This window comes from Tamandua tetradactyla, chromosome 16, assembly GCF_023851605.1.
Source record: "Tamandua tetradactyla isolate mTamTet1 chromosome 16, mTamTet1.pri, whole genome shotgun sequence".
In the NCBI taxonomy this organism is placed as follows: Eukaryota; Metazoa; Chordata; class Mammalia; order Pilosa; family Myrmecophagidae; genus Tamandua; species Tamandua tetradactyla.
Window position 1 is genome coordinate 10,822,899 of NC_135342.1, and position 20,264 is coordinate 10,843,162.

A 20,264-nucleotide genomic window follows, 5' to 3' on the forward strand; every position below is an offset into this window, starting at 1 on the left:
AACTTAGATACCTATAAGCATGCCTAAGAGTTACTTCTGGAGGACCTCTCTTGCTGTTCAGATATGGCCTCAGTCTCTGTAAGCCCAACTCCGCAAGTAAAATCATTGCCCTTCCCGCTACGTAGAACATGACATCCAGGGGTGAAAGTCTCCCTGGAGACATGGGAGAGGATTCCCAGGGATGAATCCAGACCTGGCACCATGGGATCAATTATTCCATCCTGACCAAAAGGGAGAAAAGAACTGTAATTAATAAAGTATCAATGGCAGAGTGATTTCAAATAGAGTTGAGAGGCTATTCTGGAAGTTGCTCTTATGCAAGCTTCAGGTAGACCTTGCTACTATCATAACCTGCCAACTCCCAACCAGGACCATTCCAGCCAATCCTAAAGAACACCTAGAGCAATATATAAGATTCCACAAGGATACTCTAGAACACTAGAGTAACTTTCCAGAAACCTACAACCTCTAGATAGGTCCCTGGTCCAGATAAATCCTGAAACCTAGCCCAGCCTCTCCAGAACATCAGACGATTCCATCTCCCTACCCCATGTTTGTGACAGACCCTTCCAATGTCAGAAATTTAGAACTGCCATAGTCCAAACAACCCTAAGGAGAGATATGGAAAGATCAAGGGTGATGGTGGAATTATACATAGAGGATAAGACTTAACAAATTCATATGAATGCTGAATCATTGGATTGACGTCTCTTTTAGTCTCCCGTATTTTAGAGCAGCTAGGAATGGAAACCTAGAGCTGTGAAATTGTAACCCATGTCAAAGTCTGAAATACATTGTACAACTAATTGTGGTGCTGTGCTTTGAAATTTATAGCTTTTTTGTATATATGTTATTTTTCACAAAGAAAGAAGGAAAGAAAGTCGATTGTGATGATGAAAAAGTATTTAAGCCCTCTAGCCTCCTATATGCTGGAGCAGCTAGAAGGAAAAATATGAGAGGATCATGTGGTGGCCCATGACAAACTCTGGGGTCTGCCCTGTGACTGCTTGTTGAGGAGTGCTTTGAAAACTATTGCTTTTTAATTTCTTTGCTTTATATATGTTATACTATACAAAAAAAAGTGAAAAAAATAGCATTTTTACAAGGTGGGTGGAAGGATACGTATAAACATATTTGTTTTTCATGCGTCAAATATTTCTGGAAGGGTAAGTTAGAAGCTAGTAACACCAATGCTCTGAGGAAGTGGGGAGGGAAGGAGGCTTAACAGTATTACTGAGAAGTACATAGCCTATTATACAAGGCACCCATTTCAAGTGTATATTTCAATGGTTCTTAGTATATTCAGAGTTGTGTAATTGTCACCACAATCAATTTTAGAACATTTTCATTTTCCTGAAAAGAAACCCATGCTCTTTCGCCATCATCCCCCATTCGTCCCACTCCCAGCCCCCACCAACCACTAATTTACTTTCTGCCTCTATGGGTGGGCCTAGTCTGCACATTTCATGTGAATGGAATCACACACACAATACGTGAAACATCTGGCCTCTTTCAGCAGCATGTTTTCAAACTTCCATGTTGCAGCACACATCAGTGCCTTGTTCCTTTTGTGGCTGAATAATATTCACTGCATGGATATGCCACATTGTTTACCCATTTGTTCATCAAAAGATATTTGGGTTGTCTCTGCCTTTTGGCTCTTATGAATAATGCTGCCATGAACATTTGTGCATTAGTTTTTGTGGAGGAAGAAGCCTTTTAACTGACTCTCTTTCAGTGCTTATTTCCCAGGAAGAAAAAAGGCACGGCAGTAGCCAGACAGACCTAGGCAGTTCCAATCTGGGGGAAGTAACTGGGGCTGCTGGGTGGTTCCTCAGCGGTTCCAGAACCTAGCTTAGCGGGAGTCCGGAGGGGACCGACTGGCTGTCCCTGGGCAGCCTGGATCAATCAGCCCCATGGGGGGTTGTGAGGGGAAGGCATCACCCAGAGCCAAATCCAGGCTTTTGAGCTTCATCCCTATCCCAGGACCGAGCCCCGGTACATGTGTGAGGCAGGTCAGCATCAAGAAAGAGGCACGCTCTGCCTGATTGGGGGAGGAGCTCAGTAAGGGCTCGTGCCCTCTGCCGTCCACACTCCTTCAGCAGCAGACACTTCATTGTACCGGGGACGGTGAGACAACACCGAGTCCTCAGCAGGGTCAGGCATGGTTTCTAACCTTTTCTCTGCGCTGAGGTGATGAAGATATTCTAAAATTGACTGTGATGATGGTTCCACATATCTGTGAATATATTAAAACCACTGACTTATATACTGTAACTGGTGAGCTGTATGGAATGGGAATTGTATCTCAATAAAGCTGTGAGTTAAAAACAAACCCCTCTGAGGTAGGTAATAGTTGGATTTGGGGTCCAGAGAGGTAAAGCAGTCTGCCCAAGGTCACACAGCCAGCTCAAGGAGATGGAGCCAGGTTTCCAAGAACCCACTGCAAACCATCACTCAGGTGCCAACCTCTCTGCACACCAGGCCTGTGCTGAGGAGATACAAGGTAAGAAACTCAAGAACCACCCTCTGGACCCACAGCTCAACAGGGGAGAAAGACTTTGAAGACGGATTTGTCTGCTTGTCTGTTGTTGTACTCCGGATCTGCTGAGTGAAGGAGTAAACCATTAAATAATTAAGTAAATTCACTCTTGACTACCCCTCACCCCCTCCCCCCCAAAAAACACAACACTCTTTTTTTCATGCTTTGGTCTTGTCCTTCTCCTGAGCCTCTCTGTCGCTGCCCTTATCACTGGATTGGGACTGTCTGGGCCCATGTCTGCCTACCCCACCAGACCAGGGCAGGGTCTGACTTTTCTCTGGGTCCCCAGCATCATCCAGCACAGGGCCCTGTCCCCTTTCTCTTGGCCATTGACGCCCATTGTGTTCTTGGAAACACAGTAGAGCTGGACTCCTGTAGGCTGACCAGGTGCCTCTCCAGAATCCCACCATAGCTTGCACTTCTATTACTGCACCTGTGTACTCTGGGCTGGGGCTGTTTCAGACTGTGAAGGCCTCCTAAAGCTCAAGGTGGGGTCTCACTCAAAGAGGAAAGGGGGTGGATAAGGCCCTGAATCAGCCAGGACTGAGCCTCTCGGAAGGACAGGAGAGGTGTGGGTCCCAGATGGAGGTGCAGGAAGGGAAGGGGAGAGACAGGTAACAACAGGTTCCTGGGGTCCTACTGTAGGGAGTGGGGAAGCTGAGGTACTGACGTCACCCTACCTCCTCCTGTGCTCCCCTCTAAACTCTGATTTCAGGATGATGCATCCAAATCTGCTTCTCCCTCAGCATTCCCCATCTAGCCTGCAGTTTGAGCCACAAGCCCAAGAGTCATCCTGGTCTTTTCTCCTCATCCCTCAATCCAGCCCATCAACCAGCCCTGCTGCCACACCTGCAAAGTCACCCCAAGCTTGACAGATTCTCCCCACTTCCGCTTCAGGCCAAGCCACCTATTATCCCCTCTCACTTCCTAACTGGTCTCCCTCCATCCACTCCTATTCCTGCTACAATCTACTCTCCACTGAGCAGCCAGTGAGTTTTTCAAAAGATAAAGCAGATCATGTTACTTCAAAGCTCAAAACCCTCCGGTGGCTCTCCATGGATCAGAGACGAAAAGCCAAACTCCTTACAGAGGCACAAAAGACCCTACCTGATCTGGCTCCCCGTGGCGTCTCCAACGTCACCTGTACTTCTCCCCTGTTCCCAAAAAGGCCAAGCCCCTTCCAGACCCAGACTCTTTGTACCTGTTCCCTCTACTTGGAACCCTCTTCTTCAAGACCTCTCCTGGCCGCTCCTTTCAATTGTCACTCCCGCAGACAGGTGATTCCTCACCACTCCAGGTGACTGCATTTCCCAGTTTCATTTCCCTTCAGATAACTTATCACACACAGCCTGGAAGCACTCACTATTACTATCGCTATCATTTGTCTACCATCCGCCTTCTCTGTTCATGCTGCAGCAGAGTAGACGTTCAATGAATATCCAGTGAATAAACAACGACGTGAACACCCACGTCCCCTCGCGCACCGCTCTGCCCCCGAACGCCTCTCGATTCCGTCTCCCGGAAAGCCCTCCAGCGCGCGTATCCCAAGGCCTGGAAGCCCAGTGGACCCTGCGCATGCGCCCCCGCATGCCAAGGCGCCCCCACTTCCCCAGCCCGAGCGTCCCGGCACACGCGTCTGGGACTCCACAGGTCCCAGTCCCGGTTCACGGCGCTCCGCCGGGCCAGGGGATTCCCTCCCGCAGCCACGTTCCACGAGACCCCTCGCCACCCCATCCCACGCTCCATGCCCGGCCCCCCGGGCCCCCTTCTCTGTCAGGCCGAATCCCCCAATCCCCCTCTACCTGTTCTCCTCCGCTTCAAACAGCGTTTCCCGCCACAGCCGACACCGCCCCACCGTGACCCTTGACTCCGCGCACGCAAGCGCAGAACCGCCGCGCGCAGAGCCGGGCCACGCCCCATCCAGCCCATCATGGATGAGGCCACGCCCCGCCTCACAACTTGGCCTCTAGACCACGCCCCGGTCTTCCAACCAGGGGGCAGGCCACGCCCCTTGCCCCAGCTCGCGTTCATATTCTGACCAAACTCCGCCCTCTCCCGCCTTGGCCGCCTCAAAGCCATGCCCCCAGCATGCCGCTGGTTAAAAGGCCACGCCCCTCGGCGCTGACGGCCTGGCAGGCCTGCGCGCGCAGCAATTCTGTGCCCGCCCCCGCACACCAGCTTCCGCTGCCTGTCCTTCAGTGCCCGGCAGGACCGCGCCGGGAGTAGCTGCTTTTGCTATCTGCTTGCTCTTAGAGTCTGGCAGATTCGAGCTCCGTTCCGGGCAGGCCTCCTCTTCCTCACGGCCTCAGTTTCTCCATCTGTGAACTAGACAGCGCAGATGCGGGGCGCCCAGCACACTGCCCAGCACGAGGCGATGGCGTGACTACTCTCCCGTCCACCGCCGCCTCCCGCCCCCCAACGGGCCCTTCGGTACCCAGTCGGTCCCCCAAGCCACGCCCTCCCCACCCTCAGTCGGGATGGCCACGCAACTCTTGTAGCTGTTCCCTCGGGGCTGGCACGGGGGAAGAATTGTGCAAATGCAATTACTTGGCCTTACTCTGAACTCGCCAGAGTCCCTGCCATGCCTGTGTCTCCACATGGACCCTCAGCTTCCGAGTTCTGGTCCAATGGGTCCCAGCTAAGACCTCGCCTCCCTGACTCCTCTAGGCTCCCACACAGTATTGGCTGCCCCAAGGCTCCCTCGCACTGTCCTCGCCCCTCTCCCCACTGCCAGGCCTGGCTGGTTGCCACCAGAGGGTCGCTGTTCCCAGCGCCTAGAACTACATGGCAATAGTAAATACTCAAAGACATTTGTTGTTTGAAGGACGTCTTTGTCCCCAGAATGCCCTGCCCCCAGGAAGCCTCGGCAAATGCGTAGGTGGATAAAAGGTCCCTCCTCATCCAGTATGTCCTGTGTCCTTAAAGAGTGATATTCACCTGGTACAGGACAGTGACCCCAAGGCCATGGGGCACCCTCCTGGACTCCCTCGGCACCCAGTGCACATTGACCTGAGCTGCAGCGTCTGTGTCTGACCCCACCAGCCTGGCACCAGAGTCGCCTCTGATCCCCTACGTGCCACCAGAGGACAAGTTGCAAGACTACGTGTAGTAGGAAGAGGTAGCCCACCCGGTTCTGTGCGCTGGTCAGAGGGCTGGGGAAGACCCTGCAGCATTCCTTCTCCATTCTGACCCACTCCAAATCAGAGCAACTGTATATTCATATTTTATTTTTCCATTTTTTGTTTTTTTAAGTTTTTATTAAATAAAAGGGGCAGAAGGAGAGGGGACTATGGTCTCTCAGACTGTGGGGGAGAGCCATGGACCTCCCCTCCCTCTGTTCAAGGTGCACTGCGCATGGGCCAGAGGCGTGAGCTGGGTGGGGAGGCCGCTGGGAGAGGTCCGAGGTCAGGGCCTGTGAGACATCCACTCCCTCCAGGAAGACTTGGCGGGCAGGGAGGGGGGGACCCAGAGCCTGCTTGGGCACCAACCGGAGTTCATCCCAAAGGCTGAGGGCCGGCAAGGCCGGCACCTGGGCTCCAAGCCAAAGTGGGGCCCCAACGCCAGGCATCCACCCCAGGAGAAAGAAGGGTGACAGCCACCCTCCATCAGATGGCAGCTGGGCCCCTCACTCGTGGACGTCCCAGATCTCAGACAGCAGAGGCGGTAGCTTCTTGTCCTGGAGCCGCAGAGCAAAGACCTGCTCCGAGTGCACGGAGCTCAGGGTGCGCAGGCTCACCAGTTTCATGAGCATGCGGGGAAAGCGCAGCTGGTCCTGCGGGGGGCAGCACAAGCAGCAGATGAGCGCGGGAACGGCCCTGCTGGCCTGTGTGCCTCCCCGGCATGGGGAGTGGTGGGCAGAGCAGGGCATCTGCACTAAGGGACCCGGGAGCGGACAGCGGCCCGAGCTCAGAGTGCAGTTCTGGGACAGAGGATGTGCTGACGAGGAAGCAGGAACCCTAGCCAGCATGACCCCACTTAGACCAGGACTCCTCCTACATCGCCTTCGACTCAGGACGTGGCCCTGGGCGTGGTGGGCGGGGCGTGAGGCAGTGGGCGGGCCCTGGCAGGCCTACCTGCGGCCTCTTGATGCGCGTGTAGGAGAGCAGCGCCTCCACGTAGGGCTGCTGCAGCGCTTCCACCCGGCTCGGCTCCTGCACGTTGGGCCGGTCGGCGGAGAAGATGTTGATGGCAATGAGGAGCGCGTACTCGGCGTCGTCCAGGCCCAGCCGCCGCATGGCCCGCGAGAACTCGAAGATGGGGTTGATGAACTCCACCTGCAGGCCTGTCGGTGGGCGGAGGGTGAGAACAGGCGGGAACAGAAGCCGACACACGCCTCCACGCCCAGAAAGTGGGCCACACCCTGGTCCCTGACACTGCCCACCATCACGGGGGATGGAAAACTCCAGTAATTACCACGTGGTAATTTTTGTTCTCCTGTTCTGTGGGTTGAATTGTGTCCCCAAAAAAGACATGCTCAAGTCCTAAACCCCTGTACTGCAAACGTGACTTTGACGATAGGGTCTCTGAAGATGCGATTAGTTGAGGCCAAACTAGAGCTGAGTGGGCCCTACTCCAATGACAGGTGTCCTTATAAGAAGAGAACACTTGGATACAGAGGGAAGGAGGCCATTTGATGACAGAGGCAGAGACTGGAGCCCGAGGACTGCCAAGCACCCAGCAAACCACTAGGGGCCGGGAGGAAGTAAGGAGGGACCGCCTACAACTTCCCGACTTCTGGCCGCCAGGACTGAGAAATAACTTATCTTTAGGCCCCTAGTTTGAATCCTTTGTTACGCAGCCCCAGTGACCTAAGACACCTCTGTGTCCCCACTGCTCACAAGAGTGTCTGTGCGTGGTGGAAGTACAGTACCTCTCCTGAAAGGACACGGAACAGGAGTGACACACCCACTGCCTTCTCCCATCCCTCCACTGCCCTTGTGCCTTGCCAGGGCAGCAGCGGCTCCTCCCTGGCTTCCCTGCATCTGTCTTCCTCCGGTTCCTGGCAGTCAGAGGGAAATTCTCTTGAACCCAGGTCAGAATATGTCACTTCCTCCACTGGGTTCTACTGCTGTAGGAATAAAGCCAAACTCATTCCCATCACTGACTCATTTGCTTATCAAACTTTATTGACTATGTGATGATACTGTGAGCCACTGATTGTGTAATGTTTACACTGTATGTGTATGGATATTTCTCAATAAAAATATATAAAGAAAAAAAACTTTATTGAGCACCTAAAATGTGCCAGGCCCTAGGATAGAGCTGCTTACAGGACAAAGCCCCTACCTACATGGGACTTAACATCTGCGGGTTGAGGGGACAGATAATAAACACACATATGTATTGTCAGCACATGAGATGGTGATAATGTCTATGGGATAAAATAAGTCGGGAAGTGCATCTGGGACAGATGGAGGTCACCTTTAAATTCTAGTCAAGGTGGCTTGAGAGGCCTTCCTGTAGGGTGCCACCTGAGCACAGACCTAAAGAGGGGAGGGGGCAAGTTGCAAGGCTATGTAAGAGTTCCAGGTAGGGTGACCAACCATCTGATCTGCCTACAACAGGAGTGATTCCTGGGTCGCAGGACTTTTCAGTATCAAAGCCAGGAAGGTCCTGAACAAACAAGGACAAGTTGGTCACCCCAGTTCACAGCAGAGGGAATAGCCAGTGCAAAAGGCCTGCAGCTGAAGCATACTTAGTGGGCTCAAATAAGAACAAGGACTCCCATGTGGCTGGGGCTGAGTGAGTGAGGAAAGGGCAGGGGGTGAAGGCAGGGAGGGATCAGGGTGAATCACACTTGGCCTAACAGGCCACAGGGTAGACTTTGGCTTTTGAGTGAGAAAGAAGCCATCTGGGGTGGGGATGGGGATTCCAAGCAGAGGAGAGATGTGAGCTGACTTGGGCGTTAACAGGGTCCTTCTGACTACACTGTGGAGAACAGACTAGATCAGGCTGGCGTGGAGGCCAAGAGACCCTGGAGGGACCTGCAGTGTTTCAGGGAAAGGTGACTGAGGCCAGGACCAGGAGGTGGCAGAGAAGCAGTGAGGAGCAGTGGGGTCCCTGGCCTCCTCTCCAGCCCTCTCTCCCTGTGCCCTGGATGCCTCAGTCTCCCTGCAGTTGCTCAAACACATCTGGCTCTTCTCCACCTCAGGACCTATGCACATGATCCCCTTCTCCACCCCATCCCCACCACTGTAAACACTGGAGACCCTAAGGACTCCCTGCCCAGGCCAGGCTCATACTCAAAGGGTTTCTGGGACCATCTTGGGTGGTATGGAGGGTGGGGGATTAAGGAATAAAAGGAGTTGGGTCTAGGAGTGGATGTTTGAGAAAACAGAGAGGGGACTCAGGCAGAGGCAGCAGAGAAGGTGGACTCGCCAGAAAAGTCCAGAGAAGGAGCAAAGCCTTTGTGCCTGCTGTGCCTTAGCGAGCAACCCTATCCCCACCCCCTTTTCCTCCGCAATGCCTCTCCTTCCTCAGGCCTCAGTGTAACTGCGTCTCCTGCAGGGAGCCCACCTGCCCACATCACAGACCCTAGGGGAATACTGTCGGAGGGCAGGGACTGCGTGGGTCGTGCACTTCACTGCAGACCGACACCCAGCCTGCCCTCCCTCCGCTGAGACGGAGACCCAGTGGAGAGTGGGGATAGGGTTCTTAATTCCCACCAAGATGCCCCACGGGGGAACAGAGACCCTGTGACTCATGCTCTACTGGGTCTGTTGTGCACACAGCTGGCACTCAGTGGAGGCTGAGTCCAGAAGCCCCACTGCCAGGTTGGCTCCCTCTCCCCTGCCCCACCCCCCACCTCAGGAGGTGCAGAAGCGGATGTGTCAGCCTCCACGGGCCACAGCCCACCTGCACGGTGGAAGTCATCTTTGCTGTAGGTGAAGTCCTTTAGGAAGGTGATGCATTCGGTCTCATGGTTGTAGCGTCGGGCTGTCTCCAGAAGCATGATCTGAGGGCACAGGGGAACGGGGTGGGCAGCGGCAGGCTGCAGGGACCCCTGTGCCCACTTCTCCTGGCCCTTCCACCCCCCACTCACTCAGCCCCACTGGCTCAGGCCTGCACCCGACACACTCCACACTTGTCCCTCCTCCAAGCAATATCACACTTGTGCCCACCACCCAAAACTCACTTTCCCCAGACTCTGGCGAGGCAGGCAGGGGGGCTTTGGATTTGCTCACTGCTCTATCCCCAGCACCTAGGACAGGGCCTGACATAAAGCAGGCACTCAGCATCTACTTGTTTGATCCTGACATCAACCCTTCTGAAAAGCCTTCTCAGCACACTCTCTCTAAATGGGTCCCTTCAGTCCATTCAACTACTCCCCACCTTAGCCCTCTCCCCTTTCTCTCCTTGGGGCCACACAGCCTGACTTTCTTGTTTCTGTGTTTGACGTAATCTTCTCCCAAGAGGGCAAGGAGAGGGGGTTCCTGCGTGCTGCTGTTCCCAGCACCTGTCCTGGGTTTATTTGGAGCTCCTGGAAGCCGAAAGGGAGAGCCCACAAGGCTGGGCACTCAGCCCTTACCTCAATGGTGGACGCCTTCAGCAGGGCGATCTGGTCCTCACGGCCCAGCTGCATAAAACCGGGCACCTGCTTAGCAAAGTCAACGATCTCCTGGACCGAGATGATGGCCAGCTCCGTGAAGTGGGCGAAACGCTGCTGGCGGGCATCGCGGGACTGGGGGTCTGCACCCAGGGGCCAGGGCTGGGGACATGGGGACTATGGTCACTCCCAGTACTCTTCCCTTGAGCCCAACACTGGAGGGCATCTTGAGGCAGAGCCTGCACCTGGGGGTACTCTCCTCTCAAAGCCCCTGGACTCTCAAGCCTCCCTCCCTCCCCAAGCCCTGGGCTGAAGCTAGCCAGATGCTACTTGCTCCTTGAGGCGGTGGAAGGGGCAGTACCGTGACTTTGGGCTGATCTGAGAAGGAACGCTTGTTGCACTGCAGCTGGGCTGCCACCAACTGCTGGATCATCAGTTCCTGAGCCGCCGTCAACTGGACCCCTTCGCCTTCCCCACAGCCCTGGCTGCTGGCCTCTGACCCTCCAGGAGAGGCCCCAGACCCAGGGGCTGAGCTGCTGCTGCTGCTGCTGCTGCTGCTGCCCCCTGGCCCCACGGGCGACTGTTGCTGCTGCTGCTGCTGTTGCAGCTGCTGCTTCCGAATCTTTTTTTTCCGGATCTGTTCTTCAGAGAGGACGCCTGTGGGGAGATGCAGGCCTCAGCAGAGGTCCCAAGCTGGGTGGGGACCAGACTGGCTCTGCTCCCTCAATCCCAGCACTCACACTGCTCCCTCATTCCTGCCTCCTTGCATTTGCGCAGCCGGCACTGCTGGCACTTGCGCCTCATGAAGGCATCCATCTGGCAGGTGCCACCGCCCCGACAGGCATAGCGCCCAGCCCCACCGCGGACCACACTGCGCCGGAAGAAGCCCTTGCAGCCTTCGCAGCTGAGCACGTTGTAGTGGAAGCCAGAGGCCTTGTCCCCGCACACCCGGCACAGTTCATGGCCCAGCATCTTCGGAGCCGGACCCTTCTTCCGCTTGCGCTCTGGCTCTTCCACTGGGTATGGGGTGACTGTGGTGGGTGGACAGAGATCGTGAGGAGAGCCTCAGAGAGAGCACCCAGAGAGGTCGGCCCCAAGGAATTCCAACAAAGAACCAACAGACAGGAAGAGAGATGCATATACCCAGGGAGGCAGGGATTCAGAGGAAAAAAGAGGTGTGGGTGAACCCCAAAGAATGAGTCAAAGTAAGAGATGTCAAGGAGGAACAGAAGGGAAAAAATCCCGTCTCACCCTTCCAGTCTCTGCACTTTCTCCCGAAATCCCTCCCAGACTCCCCAGGTGAACTTCCTGACCCCTGGGTCCTGTCTCACCCACACTGCAGGCTGAGCCTGCCCCATCAGTGCCTGGGACATCAGGGTCCGGACCCCCAGTCCACGGCTCTGGACCTTCTTCCTTTATGGCAGGGGAAGAAGAGGGGACACCGGGCTGAGGGGGTGCATTTCCTGGGAGAAGGGAGGAAACAGAAGGAGACTGAGTGAGCATCTTCTGATTGTGTGTAATAGAGGCTGGGTGGGAAAGGAGGTCACTCACCAGGCAGGGGGTTGTCCAAGGAACTGGTGCTAGGAGTGGACATGGTGGGGTCACGGAGCAGCCTACAGAACAGACAGGGTTAAAGAAAGGGCTTGTGGGACCACAAGGGGTCAGGTGGTACAAGTTACCAGCCCGACTGGGACCCAATACCTTCCTCCAACTCCATCCAACTTCATTCAAACTCCACCCCAGCCCCAGGCCAGAACCCTACCAGCATACAAATCCTCCCCTCCTAGTCTAGCAAGCCACGCCTCTTCCCCTGCTCCAGGACAGCTTCCAGCCACCCGGTCCCTATCCCGCCCACCTGCCGGTTCCAGGTCCCACCCCTTAATGATGCCCCGCCCTCATTTCCTCCCTTCCCTCACACCCCACCTACTCCCACTCAGAGACTCCACCTCCCACAAGCTACCCCCTCTCATCCTGACCCCACCTCTTTCCATCAGGCTCCGCCCATCATGCACAGCCCATAACCTGGCCCCAAGCTCACGCCATCAGTACCCCTCCCAAGCCCCGCCCCATTACTCGCTCCAGATCCCGCCCCAGCCCGCCCATCATGCCCTTGGCCCCACCTCCTTCCATCATGCTCCGCCCCTCACCTCGCTCCAGGTTCCGCCCCTCTCCGAGCGCCAGTAGGGGGCGGGGCTCATGGCTGCTCACGGGGGTCTCGTAGGCGGCCTCTTGTGGGGGTCTCCGGCTCCCGTTGCTTTGGAAACAGCCGGGGCGATGCGAGCTACGGAGGGGAGAGAGTGGAAGAAAGGCTGAGCGGAGCAGCGCAGGGGACGCCGGGAAACGCCGGGCCCGGGACTCCTCCGGCGCCCCTCTGCCCTCGGGTGCACCTGCCTTCGTTCCCGTTTCTCTGCTTCTCTTCCTCCGCTCTGTCCCCTTGCGCGCTACCACTGCTTAGGTCCCCTCCAAAACTAACTTCGCCACTTCTTCCGGCAACCCCGCCGTGCGTCACTTCTAGTCAAGGGCGGGGAGTGAAAGGTGACGGACTTCCGGTCCGCCCAGAGCGGGCCGAATCGGTTGCCCCGAACGGAAGTCGTTTCCTCACCGGAAGTTTACCCTGGCCGGGTAGTTCCCCTGGGGTCCGGCGGGAGAGTTCCGGGCCCTTTCGTGTAGCTATCCAAGCGCCTGGCTCGGTTTTAGCGCTCCTTGGTGTAGCTGCATTTCGCAAATGGCTGGTTAACCCGTTTTTGTCCTTTTTTGGGTTAACAAGTTTTCGGATTTTAGAGATGTGCTGCTTGTTGGTTTTAAATAAAACTACAATTCTGCATCCAGAAGATGTTTTGTTTTGTTTTGAATGATTTAGGGATTGGAATATTTTTTTAAAACTTCCCCTTACAAAAAAAAAAAAAGTAAGAAAGCTCTTGAGGAAATTCTAACAGGTAGAAGATGGAAATTGTTCTACAGCCTCCCCCTTCCATATATGCACATTTGTAAAATTAAGTGTAAGAATATAAGATCTATACTCTTTTTGTAGCTTGTTTTGTCCACTCAATAGGATAATACAAAGATCCTTCTGTGTTTAGCAAATGCTACTCCCCAGTCTGAATTTATAGGCCGTGAATGTTTCACCCAAAGAGGTTACCGATAAAGAGAAGTGGTTATCGTGGGCTTCGGGGTCAGAAGGAATGGGTGCCCCTGCCACTTCCTTGCTGTGAAACTTTGAAGTAACTTAACCAACCTCCCTGCGCCTCGGTTTTCTCATCTGTAAATTGGAAACGAGGAAAGAATCGACCTATTGCGTTGTCATTATGATTTACTGAGAGGTAAAAAATATGAATTGGATGAGCTCGAGGGAGAAGCCCTGTATGTTGGCGCTATTGTTTAGTCCTGTGGGTATTAAGGTATTAGAACAATGCAAAAGACTGTTGACGAATTACTGAAGTGTGAGGGCCAGTTACGTCATAGTTGGCCCTCCTCTAGAACAGATATGATTATTCATATTTCTTAGGAAGGATGAAAGGATTCAGGGAGCATAGTGTCTGACGTATAGAAGCATCCAATCAGCCATCCTAATTGCAGATGAGTGTTCTCACTTGTAACTGACCCACTGTCCACGAAGTTTTTTTTAATGCAACTGTGTTGAGAGATATATTCACGTACATAGACTCATCCAAAGTGTACAATCGGTGGTTCACAGTATCATTATATAGCTGTGCATTCATCATCACAATCGATGATGATTGAAACATTTTCATTACTCCAAAAACAATAGAAATAAAAGTAAAAAAGAACACCCAAAACATCCCATGTCCTTCCCTTAGTATTTATTTATTTTTGACTTTATTTTCTTGCTCATCTGTCCGTACACTGAATAAAGAAAGTGTCTGTCACAAGGTTTTCACAATCACAGGGTCACACCGTAAAAGGTATAAAGTCATACAATCATCTTCAAGAATCAATGCTACTGGATTACAGTTCAACAGTTTCAGGTATTTCCCTCTAGCTACTCCAATACACCAAAAACTGAAAAGGGATGTCTATATACTGCATAAGAATAACTTCTAGAATGACCTCTCAACTCTTTGAAATCTCTCAGCCACTGAAAATTTATTTTGCTTCGTTTCTCTTTTCCCATTTAGTCAAGAAGGCGTTATAAATGCCGTAATGCCAGGTCCCAGCTCATGCCCAGGAGTCCTGTCCCACGTTACTGGGGAGATTTACACCCCTGGGAGTCATGTCCCATTTAGGGATATCCCTCAACTTTCTTTTTTTGTAGGCAAAAGTAATAAAGTTTATTAAAAGAGAAGTTTATTAAAAAGAGAGGGTACACGTTAGAGAAGTTAACCCGTGCGTGCCCAAGGGGGGACACCCACTGAATGGAGTGGGCCAGCTTGTTTTATAGGAAAGTTTTATCGGTGGTGGGTTTCCATAGTAACCTTTAAATAGTAGATGTCTTCTTTATTCTAGGAGGACATAGCTAGCAGAATTCATGGTTTCTTATCACGAACCTAAAATTGTCTTTGGGCAAATGGTTAACAATCTTTATGTCCTTAGGTTTCCTATTATTAAGTAAGAGTTTGCTTTGGGCCCAGAATTTTACAAGATTTTATAGTTTGGGGAGGATTCAATGTTTTGGGGATGTTTGGGTTTTAGTGACATTTTTGTCCCGGGAGATTTGCAGCTGAAGTCTGCAGCTCTGAGTTAGATCCTCGGAGCTAGATAAGAAACAAGGGACTTAGAGTTGCCTGTTAACTCTTTCAGAGCTGAATAGGAAACCAGGGACTTACAGTTGTACTATTTTATCCTGCTTCAATCTGCTCCCTGAAAGAATTCAATCTCTTTAATCTTAAAGGGGTTGAGGGATAACTGTTTGATGTTTTCAGAGTTGAGAGAGTACATGTGGGAATGCGCATAATTGCTAACAATGATGGAAGGGCTGGGGGATGTTGGAAAATACAAAAAAATCATTATAATTCACCCCATCCCACCACTCTTACAATCTTTGCACCACTTCTTCCACATAAGTCCCTGAGTGTGGGAAAGGGAGGTTACAGGTTTACAGCTTGCAATGCTGAGAAATGAGGGGGAAAAAAAAGCATTTGGGGGAAGGCAAGTACATTTAGAGCTGCTTTGCCTCCCTGTTCATTTATTTTGTCACATAATTATGCCCCAGTCACACTTGAACGTGGACATCTGTCCCATAAGCTGGTATACAGTTGAATCGGGAGTTCTTTAGTAATTTATCCAGATTGAGCTGTTCCAAACAGATGGGCAGGTCCTGTTTAGATGTACTCTTGCTTCTTTTAGAAGTCTTTTTTTGTTGAAGATGATTTTCTCATTTGTAGTTGACTGCAAACAGAATGCAGGTCTCCAGGACCAGTGTCTTACGTAGAAAATGCTGCTCTCCTGGGATCTTTTGGGATCACTCCTGCCAGGCTCACCTGAATATGTAACCAGTGCCCTGCCAGCAATGCTGCCAGCTGAGCTCCGATCAGGTTCAACAGTCTTGAAACTAAAAGAATTTAGAGATGAGAGGGACAGTAGGCATAAATAGTAAAGTTTACTGAAAGAAGTTGATAAAAAAAAAGAGAGAGTATGTGTTAGAAAGGTTACCGTGGGTAAGCCCAAGGGAGGGACACCCCTCAACTTTTAAAAATAGTTTTGTGGAGATGTAGTTCGCATACCATGCAATTCACCCATTTAAAGTGTGTGATGCAACGGTGTTTAGTGTCTTCACAGATTTGGACAACCATCAATGTGGGCAATCATCACGATCAATTTTAGAACATTTTTATCACCCCCGAAAGAAATCCCACACTTATTAGCAGCCAATTCCCATTCTCCTTCCCCCCTCCAGCCCCCACCCCAAACTTCTGGCAACCACTAATTCACTTTCTGTCTCAAATAGACACATACAACATGGCGCTTTTTGTTACTAGTTTCTCGCACTTAGCATGTTTTTTTTCTTTTTTTATTAATTTTTAATTTTTTTAAAAATATAACAACAAACAAATGCAAACATTCTTAATTTATGATCATTCCATTCTACATATATAATCAGTAACTCACAGTATCATCACATAGTTGCACATTCATCATCCTGATCATTTCTTAGAACATTTGCGTCAAATCAGAAAAAGAAATAAGACAACAGAAAAAAATTCATAAATGCTATACCCCTTACTCCTCACTTTCATTGATCACTAGCATTTCAATCTAAGTCAACCTAAGTCAGACACAAGGTTTTCACAATCACACAGTCACACTGTGAAAGCTATAGCATTATACAATCATCTTCAAGAAACATGGCTACTGGAACACAGCTCCACATTTTCAGGCAGTTCCCTCCAGCCTCTCCATTACATCTTGACTAACAAGGTGATATCTATTTAATGCATAAGAATAACCTCCAGGATAACCTCTCGACTCTGTTTGGAATCTCTCAGCCATTGACACTTTGTCTCATTTTGCTCTTTCCCCTTTTGGTTGAGAAGGTTTTCTCAATCCCTTGATGCTGAGTCTCAGCTCATTCTAGGATTTCTGTCCCATGTTGCCAGGAAGGTCCACACCCCAGAAGTCACGTCCCACGTAGACAGGGGGAGGGTGGTGAGTTTGCTTGTTGTGTTGGCTGGAGAGAGGCCACATCTAAGTAACAAAAGAGGTTCTCTTGGGGGTGACTCTTAGGCCTAATTTTAAGTAGGCTTGACCTATCCTTTGTGGGGTTAAGTTTCATATGAACAAACCCCAAGATTGGGGGCTCAGCCTATTGCTTTGGTTGTCCACACTGCTTGTGAGAATATCAAGAATTCAACTTGGGGAAGTTGAATTTTCCCCCTTTCTCACCATTCCCCAAAGGGAACTTGGCAAATACTTTTTTATTCACTGTTCAAATCACTCTGGGATTTATCGGGGTATCACTCTGGACAAACCAACAAAAGCTCATGCCCTACTTCAGCTTCCATGTACTTAACAATGTTCAATTAAGCTGACTACATAAGTTATATTAGGAAATGCACTAATCAAAATATAATTTTTTGTACCAAATAAGCATTTTTGTTTTAGTCTTACATAAAAGTTAATATTTTAAAATATTTATTACCATCTATTTTCAACACCCTGCAGTAATGACATTCCTTTGCTCTTCTTCACGCAAAAACATTTTTTTGATTTGTACACTTAGTCACCATCATTATACGCTCTAGACTTAGCATGTTTTTAAGGTTTATCCACGTTGTAGCAGGTGTCAGTGCTTCACTCTTTCTCATGGCTGAACAATATTCCAATCGCATGGACGTACCACATTTTGTGTATCCATTCATCAAGTGATGGACATTAGGGTCATTTTCATTTTTTTTGACTCTTATAAATAATGTTTCTATGAACATTTGCGTACATATTTTTGCATGAACATGTGTTTTCATTCCTCTTGGGTACATGCTTTGGAGTGGAATTGCTGGATTACATGGCAACTCTATGTTTAGTGATTTGAGGAATAATCAGACTGATTTTCAAAGCAGCTTCCCATTTTTCATTCCCATCAGCAGTATAGAGAGGTTTCAGTTTCCCACGTTCTCATCAGCACTTGTCGCTGACTGTAAATTTGATTACAGCCATCCTATTGGACACGGAGTTATATTTAATTGTGGTTTTGATTTGCATTTCCCCGACGGTTAACATCTTTTTTCAAATAGCTTTTTTAATAGAGAAGGTGTAGGTTACAGAAAAAATATGAACCTCTCATATCCCCTTCCCCTATTATAACACAGGGGGCTGGTGTGATACCTTTGGTACAACTGATGAAAGAATATTATTGTAATTTTACTATTAATTATTGTCCATGGCTTATATCATGGTCCCCTGTTTGCAGTTTTGAGTTCTATATAGTTTTATTTTTTATTTTTTATTTATTAATTTAAAAAATTAACAACAAACAAAAATATTAACATATCATTCCATCCTACATATATAATCAGTAATTCTTAATATCATCACATAGTTGCATATTCATCGTTTCTTAGAACATTTGCATCGATTTAGAAAAAGAAATAAAAAGACCACAGAAAAAGAAATAAAACGATAACAGAAAAAAAGATTATACATACCATACCCCTTACCCCTCACTTTCATTTATCACCAGCATTTCAAACTAAATTCTATGTAGTTTTTTAAAAAACATTTTTGTTCTAACATATATACAACTTACAATTTCCCTTTTAAACCACATTCAAATACATAATTTAGTGGTGTTAATTACTTTTACAGTGTTGTGCTAAAATCACCACCGTCCATTACTAAAACTTTTCCATCACCCTAAACAAAAACTCTGCACCAATTAGGCATTAACTCCCCATTCCCTGCTACCACCACAGCCCCTGGTAACCTGTACTCAGAATATGAATTTGTTTATTCTAGTTATTTCATATCAGTGGAATCATACAATATTTAATCTTTTGGGTTTGCCTTATTTCACTCAACCCGGTATTTCCAGGGTTCATTCACGTTGTAGCATGTATCAGAATTTCATTCCTTTTCATGACTGAATAATATTCCGTGGTAGATATATACCATATTTTGTTTATCCATTCATCCATTGATAGATACTTGGGTTGCTTCCATCTTTTGGCAATTGTGAATAATGCTGCTATGAATATCAGTGTGAAACTACCTGTTTGATTCCCTCTTTCAATTCTTTTGTAACACTATTTTTAGAAATCACGACTAATGCGTAATGTGTAATTCCACCTATTGTTCTGACATGTGATACCTACCTCAACATACGTAAGACTAGAGACACACTGCAGCAGCCAGATCTGACTCTGAAATGCATAATTACTGAATTTGAGAGCAGCGATGCAATCTGTGCAGGTGTGCTGTGCCATTGGCTCAAATGCCTCAGGCAGCATTGCACTGGGTCACCCATTGTATTAGTTAGGGTTCTCTAGAGAAACAGAATCAATAGGGAACACTCACAAATATAAAATTTATAAAAGCATCTCATGTGACCGCGGGAACGCAGAGTCCAAAATCCACAAGGCAGACTGTGAAGCCAACGATTCCTATGGAGGGTCTGGATGAACTCCACAGGAGAGGCTTACCAGCCAAACCAGGAAGAGCCTGTCTCTTCTGAATCCTCCTTAAAAGGCTTCCAGTGATTAGATTAAGCACCACTCATTAAAGAAGACACTCCCCTTTAGCTGATTACAAATGGAATCAGCTGTGGATGTAGCTGACACGATCATGATTTAATTTTATGCAATGTCTTCATCGCAACAGACAGGCCAGCACTTGCCCAACCAAACAAACAGGTACCATCACTTGGCCAAGTTGACACATGAACCTGACCATGACACCCATTTTATCCCAAATTGGCCAATTCATGAAAAAAGTTAGCAGTAAAATAACGTACATTATTTCCTTGGGAAATATAATAGCTGAACCCTGGAAAAATGCAGGATATATTAAAATTGTGCCAGAAATTACATTTGCATTTACATGTAAAAGGGAACAGTCTGCTGTGGCAACCCAAGGTCAGAAACCCCTGCCTTAGGGGAAAAAATGAAGCCTTCAACGTGTAGTAGTTTGCTTGACCATAGCACTGACATTAAAGATCAACAGACCATTAAAATTTGCTTTCCCTAATCACCATTGGTCACCAAATCTCACGAGACTTGGCTGAATTTCATAAGTTGCTTCCTTCCTCTTGTTCGTGTGTATCGCTGACTTTCATTTCCTGACCGGCCATCATTGGGTAGAACGTCTACTGTTAGCAAGTCCCTAATTAAAACTCGCAGGTGACTCTCTGCCTGGCATGTTCTTTAGTCTTGGGCTGTGCCATGTTGGAACACTTGGCAAGCCAGCCAGGAGACGAAGGAGACACCGGCCATACAGAACACGAGTCTTGGAAAGGGAGACTCCATGGTGGAGATACCCAACAGGCCTCTGTGTCTATGTGGGAGAGATGGCAGCCCTCCCAGACAAATGGGGACCACTGTTGCTTCCTATGAAACAGAGCTTGAACGATATTAAGGAATGGTGAGAAAGAAAGAAAGAAAGCCAGAAAGAAAGAAAGAGACAGACGGGTTCAGGGGGTCTGAAGCTTAGCCATAGCAGACAACAGACAACTTTATTCTTAACTAGTTCCTGCTTATATACTGCAGGGTTTAGGTGACTAAAAGCATG

At 49.5% G+C, this 20,264-nt stretch overlaps 2 protein-coding genes across 2 annotated transcripts in view; both read right to left on the reverse strand.

The window, feature by feature from the left end:
• The window catches only part of POLD1 (DNA polymerase delta 1, catalytic subunit), a 38,343-nt gene extending 33,932 nt beyond the window's left edge, over positions 1-4,411 (reverse strand). Inside the window, exon 1 of the mRNA XM_077130918.1 lies at positions 4,345-4,411. The gene's annotated coding sequence lies outside the window, so the exon portion shown is untranslated. The remainder of the gene's footprint in view (positions 1-4,344) is intronic.
• A 1,338-nt stretch (positions 4,412-5,749) lies between these two features.
• Positions 5,750-12,662, reverse strand: NR1H2 (nuclear receptor subfamily 1 group H member 2). The gene is made up of 10 exons (XM_077130989.1): positions 12,562-12,662; positions 12,236-12,369; positions 11,640-11,701; positions 11,420-11,551; positions 10,829-11,119; positions 10,450-10,745; positions 10,071-10,250; positions 9,398-9,497; positions 6,616-6,824; positions 5,750-6,314 (listed from the first exon to the last, which is right to left on the reverse strand). Exons 3-10 carry the CDS (start codon positions 11,680-11,682, stop codon positions 6,168-6,170), a joined length of 1,398 nt encoding a protein of 465 aa, XP_076987104.1. The 5' UTR covers positions 11,683-11,701; positions 12,236-12,369; positions 12,562-12,662; the 3' UTR covers positions 5,750-6,167.
• Positions 12,663-20,264: the final 7,602 nt, after the last annotated feature.

Bases quoted from the DNA above. Each gene is read 5' to 3' on its own strand.
- NR1H2 (XM_077130989.1), bottom strand. From the start codon at position 11,682: ATGTCCACTCCTAGCACCAGTTCCTTGGACAACCCCCTGCCTG. The intron at 11,120-11,419 runs GTGAGACAGGAC...CACCCACCACAG, and splicing joins AGGCTCAGCCTGCAGTGTGG to TCACCCCATACCCAGTGGAA. The intron at 6,315-6,615 runs GTAGGCCTGCCA...TGCCCCCCGCAG, and splicing joins CGCGCATCAAGAGGCCGCAG to GACCAGCTGCGCTTTCCCCG.